At 42.0% G+C, this 21757-nt stretch overlaps 1 protein-coding gene across 7 annotated transcripts in view; it reads left to right on the forward strand.

Moving 5' to 3' along the window:
- Positions 1-21757, forward strand: part of DOCK9 (dedicator of cytokinesis 9) — a 175062-nt gene that overhangs the window by 132076 nt on the left and 21229 nt on the right. For 4 of the 7 annotated variants that reach the window (XM_024739809.1, XM_024739792.1, XM_024739802.1 and 1 more), the window contains exons 40-46: positions 5246-5383; positions 5501-5683; positions 7504-7617; positions 7737-7952; positions 9433-9490; positions 10379-10456; positions 11692-11798. In XM_024739809.1, coding sequence (XP_024595577.1) covers positions 5246-5383; positions 5501-5683; positions 7504-7617; positions 7737-7952; positions 9433-9490; positions 10379-10456; positions 11692-11798 — 894 coding nt within the window. The remainder of the gene's footprint in view (positions 1-5245; positions 5384-5500; positions 5684-7503; positions 7618-7736; positions 7953-9432; positions 9491-10378; positions 10457-11691; positions 11799-21757) is intronic. The other 3 variants (XM_024739820.1, XM_024739838.1, XM_024739846.1) reach the window with 1 other exon arrangement.

The raw sequence follows: 21757 nt of genomic DNA on the forward strand, positions 1-21757 counted from the left end.
CCCTTGAGAATGATAAATACAGGAACCTAATTGGGTATTTCTGCCTCTACTATCTTTAAACATATCCACATGTGGTAGCAATTAAAATTAGATGTTTATACTTAGAGGAGCAGTACCTAAAAACATTCACCTTTTCAATTTTTTTTGGATCTGTTACTAAATTAAATGATAGAAACATTTCAAGTATAGAGAATAAAAAGTGATCTTGGTCTTATTTTTAGGTTTTAGCAAGTAACATTTACGTAGGTAAAGATGGTCTCTTCAGCCACCTTCTTGTTTTTAGGAACCTAACCCTTCCCATTCTCACTCAATAACTACTTCCGTTTCCAGAGAAGCTGAATTAGTGTTAATATGCTCTGAATATGAAATCAGTATGTTTACTTGCAAGGGTATTTGGGAAACATACCCAAAGTCAATCTGTGCTTTACTCATCTCCTCTTCTCATGAAGCACATTTCTTTATTAGAGTAAAAATAGTTACCTGATATCATGTTGCTTTATTATAATTTACCTTTGTTCGTAGCAGCCATGCTACTCACATCCCCAGGAAATGTCATAACTAGGAACCCAGTCGAGAGCTGAGGGCATACAGACCCTTAGGATGAGTATGGGGACAGCAGTGTCGTCTTACGTGGAGCCTTACTCTAGTGGCCTTCAGTCATGGTCCCCAGGCTGGCAGCAGATGCAGGCCCTGAAGCTTGTTACAAATGCAGGTTCTCGGGCCCTGGCTGACTGAATCAAACTCTGGGAGTGATATGTGCACAGACAGTATGGCCTGAGAACTACTGCTCTACTAGAACCATGTTTTGAACCTCTTTCTGTTTTCTTTTGGAGATTTTTAAGTAAATAGGCAGTGAAATTTGTAATGTGAGCATTTGCCCTGGACTATATCAGTGCTAGCTGTGCACCCGTAAGTTCAAACCAGTAGTTGGGACGCTTGCTTCCACTCTCTCCCTGGGCCTCAGCCTGTAAATGAGCAGGAAACCCCGGGGCTGCACAGCAGGTGTGGTCTGGCAGCACTGTGAGAATAGTGGCAGTTTCCTTACTGCACAGCCTGCAGTTCATACTCAACCTCCTTTAAATTGCTTGCTTCATATTAAAGAAGAGTATTTGTCAAGATTCCCGGATCCCCAGTGTCTGGCCACCAAATAGGTTCTGACTCAAGAGAGAGACAGCATCTGATGGTCTCTGACCGAAGGCTGATTTTAAATTTGTTGGGTGAATGTCTTTGGGAAAATCACTTCATGTCTCCAGACCTAAGATTTCTCATTTGTAAGATTGAAAAAATAGGATCTGCCTCCCAGGGCTGTTGTAGCTTAAAGTGAGGTGACCCTTCGAACGGACGAGCACCCTGCTGCTACGGACCAGGCTCCAGGACACTTGGGAGCAGCCGTGTGTACAGAAACACCATGGGCTGCAGACCCCAGCTCCGCCATTAGCCAGATGTTAAGCTTTGGGTGGGTCTGCTTGACATCTCTAAGCCCTGATTTCCTTACTTAGAACGTGGCAATTATTCCTGCTGTATAATGAATTGATATGAAGTATCCAAAAACATGTATCCTGTGTCTGGCACACAGTGGGAGCTCAAATGTTGACTCTAGTTTAGCAATAAGCGCTTTCCCTAGGCTCACGCCTTCCTGATCCTATGGTAAAGGGTCTGATTCCTGAGACGCACAGGGAAGATTGTGTTTTAGAGCTGAGGTGATCTCTATCAGAGTCTATATGCCTGTGTGCAGAAATCTTTGATGTTTAAAGCTCAGCGCATACACACACACACACACACACACACACACACACACACCCATTAAAAAATGGGAAGATGGGCAAATGTTACGGTATTAAAGGATGTCATGCCAAGCTGTAGGCTTACCTGGCCTAGGTTCACAGGTCCAAGAGGCCCACTGGCACAGCAGCACTGGGATCTTCCTTTGCAAGTATTTACTCAGCTGAGGCATCAATTGGAGCATATCGGGAAAAGTAAATTATTACATTGAGTTGGCTGACATAATTGTTTGCAGAAAAATCTTCTTCCACAAATGTTGCCTCATCGTTAGTGAGCCTCTTAATTGACCACATCTAATAAGTTGCCAAAGGCAATCAAGAAATCATGTTCTTAATGAGAGGAAATGTTTGAAAAGATTTAAGCCCTGAACCCCAATTTATTGTTATATTAGCTTGCTGCCGTTTATTGAGTGCCTTCTGTGTCTTCAGCGTCAGTCCTCACAACAGCCTGGCCCAGTAGATCTTCTTATCCCCCATTTTACAGATAAGGAGATTGAGGCTGAGATAGGTCGGGAAATTAACCCAAGATCACTGTGTGTATGTGTGTGTGTGTGTGTGTGTGTGTGTGTGTGTGTGTAGGGGGAAGGAGCTAAGCTGGGTGAATATCAAGGTAGCTGAATGATCTCTCACACAGAAAAAAGAAAATTACCAAGCACTTACCAGATGCTGGTACTGTGTGGGCACTTTCACAGATATTGTTTAATACACGAAAGGTGTGTTATGTAAACCAAGGTGATTACATGCAGAAAAACATGGTTCTTCTCTGGCTATTTTAAAATGTCTATTAATACAGTCCTAAACCAAATCTGGCCTTTAAATAGTTGATGATATTTTTAATGTACTTACAAATTTAATCTGAAAATGTATTTTAAGTAATTCTCTGTAGTGCCTTCTCTTGATGTGAGGTGCATGGTGAGGACCAGCCAGTACATGATGAGAAGGATCGCTGTGAATGACCAGGGTGGGGAGCACGTGGATGATGGGGGTCAGCTAGGGAGCCTGGGGTCCAGTTTACACAACCGTGAGCCTGGGGTTTAGGTCATCCTGGTGATTGGTGAGCCTCTGCGACAGAGAGAGTGCTACTCTAAGCTAGATTTTTAAAGTTATTCTATAAATCAGTGTCTAAATAAAAATCAAGCCATATCCCTAGGAAGGATGTCGCTGTCTTAAATAACATGGTTCCAGATATGTCATTTTGGCACATGAGGTTTAAGTTCGTTTTTCTCCTGTTCCTGGCTCTTTAGAAATTACTGATAATGTGTGTTCATTCTCTGAAAGCCCCATTTCCCTTAGGAGGCTGGTAACGACAGTCAAACTTGAATCCACATCAGCCAATTCCTGAGAATTATTTATAACCTATTGCTAGAAAATAGCACCTTATTGCTAGAAATAAGTCATGCCTTTCCCATTATTCTAACGTCTCATTTAATTTCATTTTAATCAATGAAATTCTCCCATCCTCAGTAAAAGTCTATAGGGAGACAGAGGTAGAAATGAGATACTCCATTGTTATCCATGGTTATTTATGAGTGGAAAAGTGAAGGTGATTTTTGTTTTGCTTTTTTCCCTGCTCTGAGCCTTTCTGAATGTTCAACGTTTTTAATGAGAAAGAGAGAGAGAGAGAAGAAAATTGATTGGAAAATAAGGAAGGCAGCTGGTAAACTGGGGTGTGTTCAGGACGAAAGGTCCCTTACCCCTTTAAATGAGGGGTTGTTTATATCTTTGTAATGCATTTTTACTCCATTCTTCAAGCAAGTTTTGTGATCAGAACCCAAAGAAGACTAAATCCTGAAAATGGGAAGCAAAAACCTTGACCAAGAGAGAGTGAAAGGAAGGAAAATTTAACTCCAGTGGTAACAACTTGGAGACAGGCCAATTCAGACAGCAAGGCCAGAGGTCTTAGCGATTTTTGTATGAACCATCTCTCCTGGATATCTCCAGCAAAGATGGCTGAGAAAATAAAAGCTCATATCCAGATTCATGCAAGCCTTAATCCAGCCATAATTAGGAAGGACTATGACTCCTGGGAAAAGAACTGCTCAGAAACAGTAAACACTAAGCAGTTCCCCAAACACTGGAAACAACCTCTTTTTTTTTCGGTTGGTGAACAGCTGCTCATGGTTGAGAATTACATCATATTCAGTTAATTAAGTCACATTTTCTGCTCCATTAAATTGCTTCTCTTTCACATGATGGAATTCAATACTGTACTTTCGTGTTTCATGATATAAAGATCACTGTGGATTCCAGGTGTCCTACCAGCTGTAAATACACCCGTGAATTACTGGACCTAAAAAAACAAAACTTATTCCTTGAGTAAAACTTCTCCAACAATAAGATGAGATAAATCTTGAAACTATTACTCCAGCCGTAATTTGCTGTGCAACCGAACTATTTGGACATAAGTTATCTCTGTTCCTCTGGCTAAACTGTAAGGTTGGTTAGAGGTACTGACCTCTGGACATTTTTTTTCAGTGATAGTCATTTTTGCCTACTTGTGCAAAATGTACACATTCTCCCAAACACACCTTTGTCCTGACAGGCCTGTCTGTATTTGAAGATGCAGCTCTCCAGTGTCAAGCACATGTGGCTGCATGCTGGCCTTTAGTTGGGCGACACCTCTGTCCACTGCATGTGCAGCAATCATTGGGAGTTTTAGCCATCCAGGCTTTCACGGTGTTAAACCAGTGTGAATTTGCTGCTGGTGGGAGAAAACCTTGAAGAATTAGGAGAGGTAATTAATGGTGACCCTCCTGCCACTTAACTGAGCTAGATCAGAGGGGGCGTCAGACGATCCCTATACTTGACCTCAAGTCTTCCCAGTAGCTATGCAAGCTTAGTTTTAGGGTCGCTGTTTCACAGATGAGAATGGCCAGGCTCAGTTTACCTGTGCAAATCTGTGCACGTGAGAAATGGTGCCTGTGCGTTTTCCCCCTTACCAGACTGCCTGGTGATTCGTGGCTTTGCAGAGTGCCTGAGAGCCTGTGGCGGGGGAGAAAACCCAGCCCTCACTGGTAGAGGACCTGTTCCATACACCTCACTTTAGTGATTTTTTCCAGCCCATTAATTAGCTGATACCTGTAATGGCACTTCTCTGTTGGAATTAAGGTGTCGCAAACATTACCTCCGTATTAGTTGCTGGTGATAGTAAAAATAAGTAAATAAATAGAAGCCCAATCAGTACGTGGCACAGTGATCCTTTAAACCGTAGTACAGTTTGCTGGGAAGTTTTAAATTAGTCTGTCCCTTAGTAGAAAAAGTAAATTCTCCAAAGCATGAATTTATTGATAAGTTTGTACTACAAGAGACTTCTGTGCTTTCCTAGAGGATTCATGGGAAGTTTGTTTAAATTATAAGTTGTCTTAGTACCTGAAAAATGTAACCTTTGAGGCTGAAAGTTGTATGAAACCAGTCAGCAGTGTCTGGCGTGTCTCACTGACCAAGCTGTCCTTGTGTGTTTTAAGAACCAGCTCCTGGCTGACCACGGACATAATCCCCTCATGAAAAAGGTTTTTGATGTCTACCTGTGTTTTCTTCAAAAACATCAGTCTGAAACGGCTTTAAAAAATGTCTTCACTGCCTTAAGGTCATTAATCTATAAGGTACGTTGTTTCACCAGGGAAGGTCATTCTTGATTCTCACCCATTCTCCTGTGTCTACCTGGAGCTGAACGGGGCACTTACCTCTCTGGGTTCATTTGCTTCCTCATGTCCATGTAGTTTCCCTCAACGTTCTATGAGCGGAGAGCGGACATGTGCGCAGCCCTGTGCTATGAGGTCCTGAAATGCTGCAACTCCAAGCTGAGCTCCATCAGGACTGAGGCCTCCCAGCTGCTGTACTTCCTGATGAGGAACAACTTTGACTACACTGGCAAGAAGTCCTTTGTCCGGACGCATCTGCAGGTGCGTGTGCTTTAGCTTTCCAGGTCAAGTGTGCTGTGTGGAATTATGTTTTAGCAGGAAAATTTTGAGTGTCACATCTACCAGGTTACCTCGGTGTAAGTATTGAACGATCTGGCCTCTAGATGGAAAATTCAAAAGTCACATTTACTGGTTTTATATATTTCATCCTCCACATCGTAAGATTTGGGCCCAGGATGTGTTTCTACTGGTAAATTGACATTTAAATGTCGAATCAATGTTCGACTGACCGAAATTCTACTGAGTAAAGATTTATAGAACCTATGAGAGGATACCTCATAGTAAACATCTTAGGTAAGACACAGAAAGCCCAAAGTGACTCTTTTCTGTCTTCCTTCTGTTGACACATCTGCCATCCCTTCAGAGTTAGTGTCCCAAATTCTCTGCTCTGTGAACCAGGCCAGATACTGAAGATTCTTATATATTTTTGTAGACTTTCTTTTTTTACAAACACATATAGGAGCACCTTCTCCATCTCTGTACTTACTCTTTTTTTAAAAAACAAATGTTTATTGCTTGCAAACTGTGTGCTGGGATTCATGGATGAACATGAACAAAACAGGACCTCTCCTGGCCCTCACAGAGTGTCATCTCCTGGAGGACAGACAGACACTGAGGCCCTTGTGCCGTGTGCCCAGTCCCCTAACAGAGGAACGCGAGTGCCCCAGGGAGGGGATCAGGGGGCTTCCCACGGGATGTGACGCGTGAAGAGGGGTTTGGGGGTGAGCATGTTCCAGGCCACGCATGCACCATGGGAAAGGGACCATCCAGGGGACCAGAGAAGGTCCTTACAGTGGAGGTGAGAGTATGGGTGAGAACAAGTTGAGATGGCAACACTGCACATTTGGAGGGATCGCCTGGACTCCGGGCTGAGAATGGATCAGGGAGTCAAGGCCTTAGATCGGGAGACCGTGGGGAAACCATGGTTAAGTTTAGGCCAGAGAGGATGCTGTCCTGGGTCAGGCATGGTGAGGTTAGAAGGGAGAGGAGATTGAGTTGAGAATACTTAGTGATTGATTATATCTGGGTGTGGTGAAGGTAAAGGATGAGAAGGGGGAATGGGGGGAGGGGCATGGTCCACGGTTTAGCTGAGTAACTGGGTAAAGGCAGTGCTATTTGTTTTTTGGGTTTTTTTTTTTTTGCGGTACGCAGGCCTCTCACTGCTATGGCCCCACCCGCTGCGGAGCACAGGCTCCGGACGCGCAGGCTCAGCGGCCATGGCTCACGGGCCCAGCCGCTCCACGGCATGTGGGATCCTCCCGGACTGGGGCACGAACCTGTGTCCCCTGCATCAGCAGGCGGACTCTCAACCACTGCGCCACCAGGGAAGCCCAAGGCGGTGCTATTTATAGACCCCCAAAAAGACAGATTCCCCCACTGCACAGTTCATATGTACATGTTTTAATAATAAATGCAAAAGACAGTCCATTTACTGAATATTTAGTACATATAAATTCAAGCCAAAAACCAAAGAGGTAAATAATAAGGTCTTCCTTTTTATTAGAGAAGGTGATAGGTAAGTAACCATCCAAGTGATATGGGCTTATCTGATTCTCATTCCTCTACACTCTCCTCATTAGCATTTTGATGTGCAACCGAAATGGAAAGGTAGCAAAATCAACTTCTAGAATAATTCTTGGAAGGGGGAAGATGACTCAGACGTTGTTTCCCACACTGGAGCGATCCTTGTTCACAGCTTCCCCGTTGCCCCATCCCCATGCCCATCCTAACCAAAGCCAGGAGCTGAGCCTGGGGCGTCACTTGAAGGTGAATTGATTTGCTCACGTTTGTGTGTCCCTAAGGTCATTATTTCCGTCAGCCAACTGATAGCAGACGTTGTTGGCATTGGGGGAACCAGATTCCAGCAGTCCTTGTCTATCATCAACAACTGTGCCAACAGTGACAGGCTCATCAAGGTGGGTGGCCCGGTCTCGTTTTATGTTTTACCCCCAAAACTCCACCTTATCATCTGATATGTATGCACACAGACAGAATGCAGCTGAAAGCCCCGTGTCCCCCTCCACCCTTGTTGCAGCACACCACCTTCTCCTCGGACGTGAAGGACCTGACCAAAAGGATCCGCACAGTTCTGATGGCCACGGCCCAGATGAAGGAGCATGAGAATGACCCCGAGATGCTGGTGGACCTCCAGTACAGCCTGGCCAAGTCCTACGCCAGCACCCCCGAGCTCCGGAAGACGTGGCTGGACAGCATGGCCCGGATCCATGTCAAAAACGGGGACCTGTCCGAGGTAGCCCCACAAGCATGTCAGTCCGGGCTTTTGAGAAAACAAATTGTGTCCCATTCACTGAAGGAAGCCAATTATGAGAAAAATTTCCCAGTAATTCAAAGAAGCCAGTTAAAAATATGTGATACTTTAAACAGTGCTGGGCTTGGGGTTCCTTCATGGTCATCTAAGCATATTAACAATTTACAACATCGTAAAGGGATGTCTCCATCACAAAAGAGCATTGTTTGAAGGCTCTTAGAAAACATCCATGCTCGCACAGGTGCCCGCTAGTTAGGTGCACTCAGTTTCTGCATCAAAACTCCTCTCTAGATCTAAAATTGAGCTATTTTATGATAAAATTAGATTTCCCTGTATCGAAGTCATGAATGACAGGGCATTGCTTTTCCTGTTTGAGGTAGTCAGTTTCTCTCTGTAGTTGTGGCAGATGTCAGAGCTCCCTCATGGACAGAGCTGCACAGTTCAATAAGCGACAGCATGGCGGGGGCAGAGGGAGAGTGTGGGCTCCAAGGCAGACTGGATCCCGGATCCAACATTGACTAACTCGGTGACATTGAGCCAGTTCTCAACCCCTCTGTGTCTCTATGACGTCATCTGTAAAATGGGGGAAATTAAGGAAAACTGTAGGCTGTAAGGCGGGAAGTATTCATGTTCCCATGAAAACTCTGCTCAGGGTTCATGCCTGAGGCATTTAGGTATGATTAACAGTACTACCAAAGAAGTGTGCTTTTACCTTTAAACCTCTCTAACTGCTTAAATTAGTAAAATTGTGTTCTATCTGAAATCTGAAAATTTTATGTAACTATTTTTACCTATTGATTGAGTCCATTCTGTTTGACCATAAGTTTAATCTAAAATATACATTAGCCATAATGAAAATGAATTACATACTGTTAGTAGTAGTAATTTTTTTAATCATTCTGACAAGAACCAGGGCTCAGACATTGGAACCTTATGGTAGGTTCATTTCCAACAGCTATCTTTAATGTTTTGTAAACCATGGCAACTTGGTGAAAAGAATTTATTTTTATTTTTTCTTTTGTTTTAAGGTGTTTATAATGTTATCCATTTAACATAAAATAATATTTTCATTTAGAATTTTTGGAAAAAGTTATAACTTCATCTCTGAATCTAAGAATGCACATGCCTTTTCTTCAAATGATCCTCTTTTCCTTTTAAGAGAAATAATGCTGAAATTTTATAGTAAGAAAAAATGCTTTTTAAAAATCTTTTACATTTAAATTTAATAATTTTAAATAGAAATAGGTCTTAGCAAATTTACGGCCATTTGTCTCAATTCAAAGTTTAAATTTTTCAATTTATTTGAATTGTTCTACTTTTTTCAAAAGGTAAGATGTCGGCCATTAGAAACACTACTTGATGCCTTGAGATCTAATATAAGTACATAGTCATTAGATTTCTGCTTGTGAGCATTGTGCCATTCTTCATAATTGGTGATTCTGAAACGTGTCTTTTGTTTTAGGCAGCAATGTGCTACGTCCACGTCACAGCCCTGGTGGCAGAATATCTCACACGGAAAGGTGAGAAGCGACTCCTGGGTTTTGTGAAATAAACATAAAATTGCACAGAGCAGCAAAGACAAGTGAGAGCCGTTAAGAAAGATGTGGACGTGGGGGATTTCTGTGTGTGTGTGTATGTGTATGTGTACAGTATATTCATTGTTCTATTCACTGGTGTGACACTTGCTTGACGTGGTAGGCACCACAGAAATGGAAAACAAAAGTAGGTGGCATTTTGTCATATAACCTCTTACTAATAACTCCATATTGCAAAAACTAGTTAATGAGCTTGGCATCTGGGAGTCCCTGACCAGCCGATCTCCAGCTGAAAAGATTTTATTTTCCCTTAAGATAGTTCCCACCGGAACTGTTTACCAATCAAAAGGCAGCTGTAACAGGAGGTGATCAGGCAGTATTTTCTGGAGCACAGCCCGGTTGGCTTTGCTGTGTGCGAAGGCAGCTTGCAGGCTGGAAACCTTGCCGCCCCATGGAAGGAGCTGGCAGGAGTGAGTGCCACCCACCTGTGTGCTAAGTGCTTGTTCCCACGTTAGCAGGCCGCGAGTTCTGTCACGGCTCCTCTGGTTAAACACCAGTTGCTCATTTCCACTTCAAATTTGAGAACACGGGGCTTTTAGAAAGGCCAGTTGTGTTCATGTGTGTACTGGAGCACGGCTGCACCAGATCTGGCTTATTCCTTCACAATGTGAGGAAACCACAGATGGCCAGGTCAGGGAATTTCTATCTTTCTGGTACAGCTGGCTCTTTGGAATGGAATTTAAGGGCATCTAGGCTTGTCATACGTCAGAGCTGGAAGGAGAAAGAAACCAGGGAGGGGCTCCGTATTCTCTTACTGCCAGCACGATTTCCTGTTGAGACCTTCTGTCGGGTAATACATCTCCTCACGTTTAGAAGCAGACCTAGCCCTCCAGCTGGAGCCGTCCTTCCTCCCCTCCAGCCACAGCACCTGCCAGAGGAGGCGCCGGGGAGGTGAGCTGAGAGTGGGCCGGCCGCCCCGTCCCTGTGACACTCAGACGTATGGGGTTTCTCTTTCAACTCTGCTGGGATGGACTTGGCTCTCCTTCCCTCCCTTCTTTTCCTGGCCACTCTGGTTTGATGGCAGGCAAGGAGAAGAAAGCACTTTGGCCACCATTGTCGTTCCACCAGAGCTGACTTGTATTTTTAGATCTACTGTGTAGCCAAAAACATGGATGGTTGGATTTTATAATTTTGCTTTTTGTACACTCATGTATCCTCAAGCTCCCAGGTTAGTGCTTTGCATAGGGGAATCTTTGTCTCCATGAAACAAAAGCAAGGCGAAAGCTGGACATTGGCAGAGATGCTAGACAACCCATGAAGGGGCTGGAAACCTTGACCATGTGCAGCAGAAACATCTCTGACTTTAGGGTCCACTCTTCCAAGACTTGATTTCAAACTACTCTGTGTTCCTTTTTTTCCTGAAACATGGGAGGTCTCAGTTCAGGTTTTGACTTTTGTTTTACTGTAAGCAGTAATCTCAGTAGAGCAGGAAGACATTTCAAGTCCTTCTTCACTTGATCGTTTTTGCCCAGCTGACATTGTCCAAGTGACATGAAACTTTCCCCAGTGACTCCATGGGAGGAAAGGCCTCTTCTTACCCCTCAGGCTGCTGACGTGGAACCAGCCAAGGCAGCCCCTCAGCTCACGGCTGCGGCCATCGAGTCACATCTTGGTAGACTGCTTCCTGCAGGAGAAGGGCGAGTTCTAATCTGAGTTCTGGGTTACCCCAGCCAGAGTAGGTGAGATGACAGCTGGAAGTAAACAGAGTTGTTTTTGAGTCTGTATTTCTCTGATTGGCTTTGGCTTCTTTATTTTTCTTGGTATCTGAGCATGGGTCATTTTACCAAATCAAACTATTGTTGTTATTACCTTGCTATTAATTTGATTCAATACCTATTTCAGTTTATTTAAGGATTACATACATTTTAATAAAGGTGGGTGAAAAATAAAAAGGGATGAGAAAAATAAAAAAAATTGAGGGCAGTGAGGGTTAAATATTGAGGAAGCGAATGAAGGAAAGCACACAGTGGCACCCAGGCTCCCCATGGGAACGCTGGCCTGAGACGCAAGAGATTTCAAGATCGGTCCTCGTTCAACCCAGAAACAAACAGGGCAGGAAGAACCCTCACGGTTCATCCACTTTCAGGTTGATAGCTCCAACTGTCTCCCCTGCTCTCTAATTCTAGGCATGTTTAGACAAGGATGCACAGCTTTCAGGGTGATTACCCCGAACATAGATGAGGAGGCCTCCATGATGGAAGACGTTGGCATGCAGGACGTCCACTTCAACGAGGTGAGCGCCGCAGCCCGCGAGGGCTCCGGTAACCCCAGTGTCTCGGGTGCTGCCGTTCACCTGCCCCTGCACCAAACTGGGATTTTCTGTCTGCAGCTGCTGTGTACACACTTCACTCTAAGATAATTCTCCAGAGCACTGAAACTGAACAGTGAAAGCTTCTGCCATTCCCATTCCCAGGAACTCCCCCTTTCCTCTGGAGAGAGTGTGAGGAACTAGTTAATAATGAAGTGAGGCTGAGAGCTTGGACACTTGGGGTAAAAGGCCCAGTATTGTGAATCGTAAAGTTTCTCATTCTTCGCAACAGTTAATTTCTCTGGTTCCTGGGTTTTATTTCTGACTTTTAGATCAGTATCTCCAGCACAAGATATCTCCCTGATGTCCCCAAACATGCAAGGCCATGAGAGGCCAGACTGGGCTCAGGGGCAGAGCAGCCCCTGTCCAGGCCCCCAGTTCTCTGCCCCCACTTGAGTGCTGTCAGCAAGGGCCTGTGCACCATGAGTAGATAAGACCACCCTTGCCCACCCCCCATAGAGACCAGAAAGTTTGACTTTAGATCATTGTAGCAATTTTTGCAAGTTTCTTGCCAAAACAGGATCACCCTGCAGCCACTTAAAATCTGAAACTAGAGAGTTCTGAAATACAGCTAGGAATTTGAACAAATGCCAATTTTCTGTGTGCGTGTTTCTTCACGTGGAGAGAAAGAACAGAGAAAGGAGTAAACGTCTTCTGCCTCTGTTATACTTGTGTTTATGATGTGGAAGTCCTGCAATTAATATCAGGACTTTTGATCATGTTCATGCTGGTAAGCAGGGCCCATGAGCAAACATCCCCCGTGACACTGACCATCCATGAACCAGCAATTCTCAAAGTGTGGTCCTGGGGTCCCCGAGACCCTTTCGGGAAGTCTATGAGGTCCTTACTTTTCCAATTGAATATCTCTGTGAGGCTGGATTTTCTTTGTCTACATCACCCAGAACAACATATTGAAGAGATTGAATGCAGAAGCAGAGACAGGAATCCAGGCTTCTCCTACGAAGTCAGACCTCAGAGTTGCAAAAAATGTAAAACAATGCCACTCTTCTCCTTAATTTTTTTTTTGAAAATGTTATTTTTTCATTAAAAGTGTTATTTTCATTAACATGTCATAGGTTTATTATCTTAGTTTAAAGTAATAAATCTTTTTACTTTTTTTTCAGTTTTAATTCCTAATATTGTAAATATTGAGAGATAACACCCATGTATACAAAAGTTCTCAGCTATTTTTAAAGAATTCTCAATAATGTTTATGCTATATAAATGGATCTTAAGCCTCAAAAGTTTAAGAACCACTGCCAAAAATTGTCTAGTCTCAAATGACCCTCTAAATTAAAAATTAACTGTGAGAAAGAAGGATAATATATTGAGTGACTTCACATTTAAAAATTAAAATAATTTTAACCAAAATACATGAAGTTCTCTAAGTATTCTGAAGGGGAAAAAAAAAACCAATTGGTTATTACATGGTCTTAACAGTTCAGCTGTTTCTCCATCTTGAAATGCCTGGCCCAATGGTAATTTTTTACTCTGACGTGTGTGCCTGTCACTTAGGCAACAAGGCCCGCACGCTCTTGGCTTTGAACTCCTCGCTTCAAGGAGGGCTTGCACTGGGTTCTTCCCTGAAAAGAGGCTTGAACGCATTGTTTCCTTGGAGAAACCACCCTTGTCCCCTGCTGACCAGTCAGTCCTCCGGAGCGCAGCACTTTGTTTAGATTCGATAAGGAAAACAGCAATGCCAAGAACAATTAAAGATTCGAAAGTAAACAGTTGTGGGTAACCTGTCATCTGGAATGATAACATGAAGTTCAGGTTTGCTCATCAGATTAAGTAATAGGCTGGAAGAGTCTCTGCAGCCTAGGGAATGAGCCCTGTGAAATCAAGGGCAGGCTTGATTGGGGAAATTTGTGGATGGCACCCGCTCTGAGTAATAACTGAACATGTGACAGGGATAACTTTATCAGTTATTTTCAGAATATGGACTTTCCACCCTGTCCTTGAAGCGTAAAGTTGGTAAATCTTTAACAAGGTCCATAGTGCACGATGATCCATCCTGATTAGGATGTGGCACAGGGGGTTGTAAAGCCCCAAGCAAGCCCTGCACATTAAGAGTGAAACTAGCCAGCAGTGAAAAAAAGAACGTGTTCCAAAAGTCACGAAAGCAGAAACTGCCACGTAGTTTCCAGAAAAAGGGAAAGTCGAGTATCTCTGCCAGAGGAGGAGTTTTGGGGAAAGCTGATGGGAATAGGTGTAGAACAATAGTTTAATAAAAATCATTGCCCTTTTAATGTGCATTATTAGATATATTTAAATGTCTAAGATGCTCTCCTAACATGATTTTAGAGGCGCTACCTAAAAATGCACAATTCTCCTAGGAGGAGACCTCAGATGAGTTTTTATTGGTAGCAGTCCATCTTCCTTGACTCTGATCTAAAGAGCGAACTCCCCCGCAGCTGCTTTTGATTAAAGAGAAACGTCCCATTCCTGTTTACATTTTGTTTCACAAATTGGAGCCTATGCAGATTGAAGAATTCTGAGTTGCCTATGGTGTCAAAATTCCATGCAGCCCATGTTGTCTTGAGATCCCTCCCTCATCCCATACAGGCAGGGTCCTAGAAGGAAATAGGTAGCACTCTCAGAAATTGAAGCAAGTCTAACAAAGGGACTATTTTGAGAAGTTTGGTCAGGGTTTAGGGAAACCAACAAGGAATATTGCAGAACCCTGGAGGTTAGCAACAGCTGGGTTGCCACTGTCAACCTGTGGGCTAAGGGAGCGGGGAGAGAGAAACTACACAGAGGGGCCGCCTGCCCCGGCTCAGTCCTGGCATGGGGGCAGGGAGGGAGGCACCCCCTCCCCACACTCTCCTTCTGTCCACCAGTCTCCTGCTGGCCTTCCACTGGCTGAGCCCAGCAGGCAGGCCAGCAGTCCTGGTGCGTCGGCCCGCATGGCACAGAGCGAGGGAGGAACGGGGCCAAAAGGGACTGTAGTGGGGAACTGGAAAATACAGTCCATCCTCATTATTTGCCCAGTTGCTAAAATTTCTTTGTTACCCCAGAATCAGCATGCACTGAGGTGCTTTTACAGTCATTTCGGGACATGGCACAAAGCAGCAAAAAATTTGAGTCCACACGTTCCCATCTGAGGCTGAACAGGCAACACTCTGCCTCCTTGTTTCAGCTCGTGCTGTAAACAGGGGTCCTTCTCTGGCCCCCTAGCATGGTGCTGAAGTGCTGTCCAGTGTTCCTGAGCTCAGGAAGGTGATGTGCCTTACAGAGAAAATACTTGTCAGACAAGCTCTGTTCAGGCCGGAGTTACAGTGCTTTGGGTCGTGGGTTCAATATTAATGAATCAACAATATGTACTAAATGAGGTGTCTTTAAACAGAAACACACATAAAACAAGGTTATGTACTAATCAGTTGCCAAAAATTTTGTAACCAGAGGCTCTCTGGAGCCTAATCCTGTATTTCCCCAAGAAGGGGGTGTTCCGTGTTCACAAATTTAGTGTCGGTGGTGACCATAGAACATAACCACAGCAAATAATGAGGACCGACTGTATTTGGCACCCTCAAGTGTTGTTTCACAGACCAGCAACGGTGAGGTTCACCTGGCAGGTCACTGACTTGTCTTAGCCAAACTGCATCTACTCAGAAATAACAAACATAAAATGTTTATACCTACAGAACATCCCAAGAGAGAGTTAGCAACAAAACACATTCTGTGGTTCCTCTGTTTACATCTCATCCAAGCCTGGCAATTTTCTGTAACCCTGTAGAGTGGTCTAAGCATCTACTTTTCCTTGACCGAGAATACTCTTAGAACCACCAAAGTTATATAGCATATCTTCACTTTTATAATGCTTCTCGAAAACAATAGCAGTAGGGAACGTGGCCCATGGAACTTGTCTGACTGCTCTACCTTGTCTCATACCAGGACATATTGCCCTGCTTCATGTTGCAAATATTTCCTAAGCTTCCTTATGCTGGAGAGACAAGGGTGAGCATGATGTGATGTCATCATGATGTGATCTGCCCCAGCACACAACACTGCTTCTGATGCTTTCTTGCCATTGAGGAGAAACACCTAAACCACGGTCCCTTAGAATCTGAGTTGAAAGTTGTCTCAGTTCTTTGTGGCTTAGAAATTTCTACATTTACATGTGTTGATTCACTCCATAAACTAGCTGTGTGCCATGTGCCAGCTCAGTGATATATGAGGGAGTGCCTGTCTTAGAAAGTTTGACCTAGTGTGCTAGTCCTCAAGCTTTAGTGTGCTTAAAAATTACGTAGATTCCTGTTACAAATATAGATTCCCATTCTAACCCACCCCCACCCATCCCCAGATTTAGTTGGGTGACTGTAGCGCCTGGGAATCTGTATTTTAACAAGCATCCCAGGTGATTATTCCGATACAAAGGATCTTCGACTGTATCTTGAGAAACGATAATATAGTAGAAATGTGAATGATGCCATGATGTATGCCATTGCCCGAGCCAGGTCACATGCTTATGGTTATTCCCAAATGGTAGATAAAAGAGATAGCTAGCTTCATAAGAAAGGTTAAATTAAATCAGTCAGTCCTAAGATGGGGCAAATATTATTTAAGTGAAAAAATTTTAAATACCCTGCAAATGCACAGGCTCATAATGCATTTTCAAGCACACACATGCGCCCATGCACAGCATTAGGGAGCTATTTCCACAGACAGGTGCTCGGTGCCATCAACTGCATGGCTGTGGCACACCTAAGAATGACTGGCTAATTACATTTTAAACAGCTTCCTGAATGGCTTACGAGCTTAGTGTACTGAGATCTTTTTAAGTCTAGTCTAATATCATAAAATGTGTACTTTCCAGGTGCATAAAACTCATTGAGGTTTTTTTTTTCCCCGGCCAGTGATTACTTTTAGTTCTTTGCGTGTATTGACAATTTAGAAAAAAAATAACTTGGCATTTAGATTTTAAACAAGGGGGAAAACTATCAGACTTTCTGTATGATCACCTTTCAAGGTCACCACTCTGACCGCTGTCAGTGTAAGTTCTGGTTTTCAAGTGATTGCTGAGAATTCAAAGTAAATTCATACGTGGAGTTTCTGTTGAGAATATTATTTATATATGCCCCGATGTTTAGTTACTATGATGTCTTAGTTTTTATGACTCTTTATAATTTTGTGTTGACATATGGTCTCTCAAACTTAGCTGTCTATGATTGCTGGTTATTTCTATTCGAAGAATTGTTACTTGATGCACCAGCTGTAAACGTCTAGGTACAGAGTTGACATTAGCTTGAATAATTTACCTTACCAAATTAAGCTTTGATGCTCAGTAATCCATACTCTACCTTTATGAGAGAAGGACTTAACCTTTTTTTAAAAATAAAAGCCATTTTTAGTTTGTTATTGGGTAAAATCTCTAACTACTCTGCTTTTTATAGTATACATTACCATTTTCTACAATAAAAACGATATTCAGACTGATACACTATAGATCCTGAATGCCTCCTGAATCAAAAGAAAAGATAAAATAATGTCTAGTAGCATATATAGGTTGATGATGTATTATTTCCTAATTCTTAATTACCATCAAATTGTGATACTTATTTCATAGTTATTTACTAAGCTCTATTCACTCTATGAAACATTACTGTTTTCCCACCATTCTGGGAAGTGTCCCTGGTTGAAGTTTACTTTTTTGTACCAAATATGGCAGATTTTTCCATAGTGAACTGAATTGTCCATAGTATTGATATGCCACAAGAATTCAGGTTTCATCATTATTAAACTTTCCTTGTGTTTCTGGTTTGACAAATGAGTAAAAGTAGTATTCAAATCTTAGTCTCACAATAAGGAGCATTTGGCTCAGGAGATTACTCATAAACTCTATTTGATATATATTTAAGTGACTAAATCTAGAACCATTCAAAATATACCTGAAAGGCTGCTATACACAGACGCCTTATGAGGTATAAACAGAACATCATTTTAAAATCAAGTAACATCTTCCTTATATAATACTTCCTTGTTGTGATAGCGGATGTATGTCTGTGTGCATTTTCATTTCTCATAAAATTATCTATTTCAATTATTAATTTATTTTTAGAAAACTTTTGAATGTGGCTATTTAATCTGTGTATTTAATCTTTCCACCTCCCCAACTTCATCTGTCTGCCCTGTTTGACTCAGATTTTATACTCTGGCCCTCAAACTACTTATAAATTTCTCACACACCGTGCTGCCGTCTCTCCCACGTTCCTGCCCAGGCTGTTCCCTCTCCCTGGAATGTCTCCCCCCTCTTCCTTGCTATTCCCACCTTTCACCTTCACCTCACTAACTCCTGATGTTGTGTAAGACTCAGCCAGTCATCACTTTCTGCAACCTTCCATGGCCCCCCATCCCCCATCACTGGATAGGTGCTGCTCCTCTCTGCATCCCTGATTCCCTGCGCATTTATCAGCACACTCACCACCATCTTTTGTCATCTCTTTATGGATCTGCATAGAGATCTGAGCTTTATGAGCAGGAAGTGCTCTCTTCACGTGATTCTTGGCCTCCCCTGGACTCACTCAGAGACACACAGACTATTGTTAAGTCAGTAAATGCCTACTGCTCTCAGTTCAGAGTGTCTTCCTTCTGACTTGCAGTTTGGCATGTATTTGAAATCGCTGTGGTTTTCTCAGTCCTCAGTATCTTAGCATGCACGTCAAATCTCTTCCAGTCGGTGGTCATGAGTCTCTAGTCCATCAGTTCTAGCTGCTTCGAAGGACAACCTCTCTGTGTCTTTGAGGGCCTCCTCCTCAAAGCCAGTTTCATGTATACCACATAACCTGATAAACTATCCCAAACCCACCCCCAGCCCACATTTAGTAAAAATCTACAGAGCCATTTTTATAAATTACAGAAACTTCAATTTTATTTATATAGGTTTGTTTTATAAACCCAGTGTCGAGTACAGTGCCTTGTATGTAGTAGCTTCTTGGTAAAATGTGTGAATGAATGAATGAATGAAAGAATCAAGTTAATGATGTGGTAGTGACTGTGCCTGGTTATAACATTTATAACTCTTTGAGAAGAATGTTCAATTTTCTATGAGATTATATTGAAGTTACTCTAGAGTCTTATTGTGCTGTAACTACTAAGCATGGAGTTAAGAACCTTTAGGTCTCTCTGATCCCATCCACAATAAATAGGGTGTCATCACTGTGTGTTTACATCTACAGTGTGAGCCATACTATAGTTTGAACAAAACCCAGTAGTGAGAAAAGAAGGGGCCAAATGAGTAGTCTGTAAGTTAAACCTAAGAATAGCTTTAAGATGGGTAAATTTCCATGCCTTGACTATTTTGTTATCAGAAGAATTCCTTGGTTGTACAGCATTCTCATCCCTGATGGGAAATTGGGTCTTCTCAGAATTCATTCACCTCTGCTGTAGTCCCACAGCATCACTGAGAATGAAGATGCTCAATAAATACCCAGTGCAGTGTCTGTGGTCTAAGATATGTAAGAATTGCAAGGCTTTGATAAAGGACTCGTTTCCCTACAGCGAAGGACAGCTAATAGTAATATTGTTATATTACTAACAAAAATGCAGATCGATTCATTCATCCAAGAAATTCTTGCCTACCAAATATGTATGTGGCACTGTGGGATATTACATTACCCAGTAGAAGTAAGATACCATTTTTCAAAAATTAATACAAAGTAGAAAGTGATGATTGAAAAAGAGAAATTTGTTTAACTGGCCTATTAATTACATATAGCATTTAGTTTTCAGAGCATTTTTTTTTTTTTTTTTGCGGTACGCGGGCCTCTCACTGCTGTGGCCTCTCCCGTTGCGGAGCACAGGCTCAACGGCCATGGCTCACGGGCCCAGCCGCTCCGCGGCATGTGGGATCCTCCCGGACCGGGGCACGAACCCATGTCCCCCGCATCGGCAGGCGGACGCTCAACCACTGCGCCACCAGGGAAGCCCTCAGAGCATTTTAATGGATAAAATTTTATTTGATCATCACAACTACCAAATTAGATTAGACCTTTATTACCTTCCCAGTTTTACAAATATGCTAAAGTAAGTACGTTGACACTGACACTATACAAGTTTTATTTTTATGCTTTTCTTTTATGTAGCTTTTTATAATCAGAGAAGTATGAGAAAAATCATAAAATTTTGTCATATTTAACCTGGATAGATTCTCCATTGGAAAAGATTTGAGACAAAACTAAGAGAAAACAGAGAGAGGTTTTGCAACTTCATAATACAAATGCACAAAGAAAAGATATGGTGTTAAGACCTTTACTGACTTTTTTCTTTGTCTATAGCTGTTAGGATAATTACTACATATTCTGGCTTCAGTGTTTCCACTTAATGAGACCTACAATAAAAGTATGAGATAACTGATATACCTCTTTATAAGCATTGGTACAGCGTTTAGTCACACAGATGACAGTTTTATGACTTGTATGTTGTAAATATGACATAGGAATTAAATGTCTTGCTTTAAAGATGGTTTGTTTAAGTCAGTTAGGTAGTATTTTCTGGTAAATTGATTCACAACTGCTTTTAAAATGTTTATTTTCTTTGGACCTATGAACCGTAGACATTAGGACTATAATGAAACATTAGGCTGGTAATGAAAAACACAGGTCGTGCCCTTTATTTACAGAACTATGGAGGATACAAACATATTAAAAGGCAACTATAAAAGCCTTAAAAACTATATTAGCAAATTTAATCTAGCACTATATAAATAAGAGGAATATATTGTGACTAAGTGGTGTTTACCCTGACAATGCACTGTTAGTCCAACCCTGTAAAAACCAATTAATATAAGTCACCATATTAACAGAATAAATAAGGGAAGTCTTATGACCATCTTAATAGATGCAGAAAAATCATTTTAAAAAATTCAATATCCATTCATGAGTTAAAAAAAAAAATCCTAGGAGTAGAAAGGAACTTCTTCAAGAAAAAAGATTATCTATGAAAAACCTACAGGTAACATCATACTTCATGGTGAAAGACTAAATGCTTTCCCCCTAAAATTGGGAACAAGACAAGAATACCTGCTTTACCACTCCTATTCGACATTGTGCTGCAGGTTCTAGCCAGTGCAGTAAGGTAAGAAAAAGAAATAAAACTGCGTATATTGACATAAGATGCAGTTGTCTTTTGTGACAGAAGTAACCCAAAAGAATTTACAAGAGAAGTTACTAAAACTGAGTTTAGCAAGATCATAGGACATAAGATCAGTGTACAGAAATCGATCAACCTTCACGTTTAGAGATTCTTATACCATAGTTTCACCATATTGTTAACAATTATTTTGTATAATTCCTACAAACAGGTATGCTGGATGACTTTAAATCTTACTCAAATAAAGGCCTTTACTCCAAAAAAAACAATCATCAAAATTAAAAAACAGTACTGTTTATAAAAGCATCAAAACCGTTGAAAAATTAGGTGTAAATCTGTAGAGATTTGTATGCTAAAAACTACCAAACACTGATGAAAGAAATCAGAGAAGTCCTAAATAAGTGGTGCGAAAGACTCAGTATTTTTAAGATGTCACTTCTCCCTAAATTGATTTACAGATTCAAAGCAATCCTAATCGAACTCCCATCTGGAGTTCTGGTAGAAATTGATAAACAGATTCAAAAATTTATAAGGAAAAGCAAAGGAACTAGACTAGCCAAAACAATTTTGAAAAAGTTGGAAGAGCCGTGCTATCTGATTTCAAGATAAAGCAGTGGTTCTCAGCTAGGGATGATTTGGCCCCCTCTCTCCCAGGGAACATTTGGCTGTGTCTGGAAAGGTTTTTTAATGTCACAATTTGGGAAAAGGGGGAAGGGTGGTGCTACTGCTACTGGCATCTAGTGGGTAAAGGCTAAGAATGCTGCTAAACATCCTGTAATGCATAGGACAGCCCCCCA

Source organism: Neophocaena asiaeorientalis, unplaced genomic scaffold (genome assembly GCF_003031525.2).
Source record: "Neophocaena asiaeorientalis asiaeorientalis breed wild unplaced genomic scaffold, Neophocaena_asiaeorientalis_V1.1 scaffold9, whole genome shotgun sequence".
NCBI classification, from domain to species: domain Eukaryota; kingdom Metazoa; phylum Chordata; class Mammalia; order Artiodactyla; family Phocoenidae; genus Neophocaena; species Neophocaena asiaeorientalis.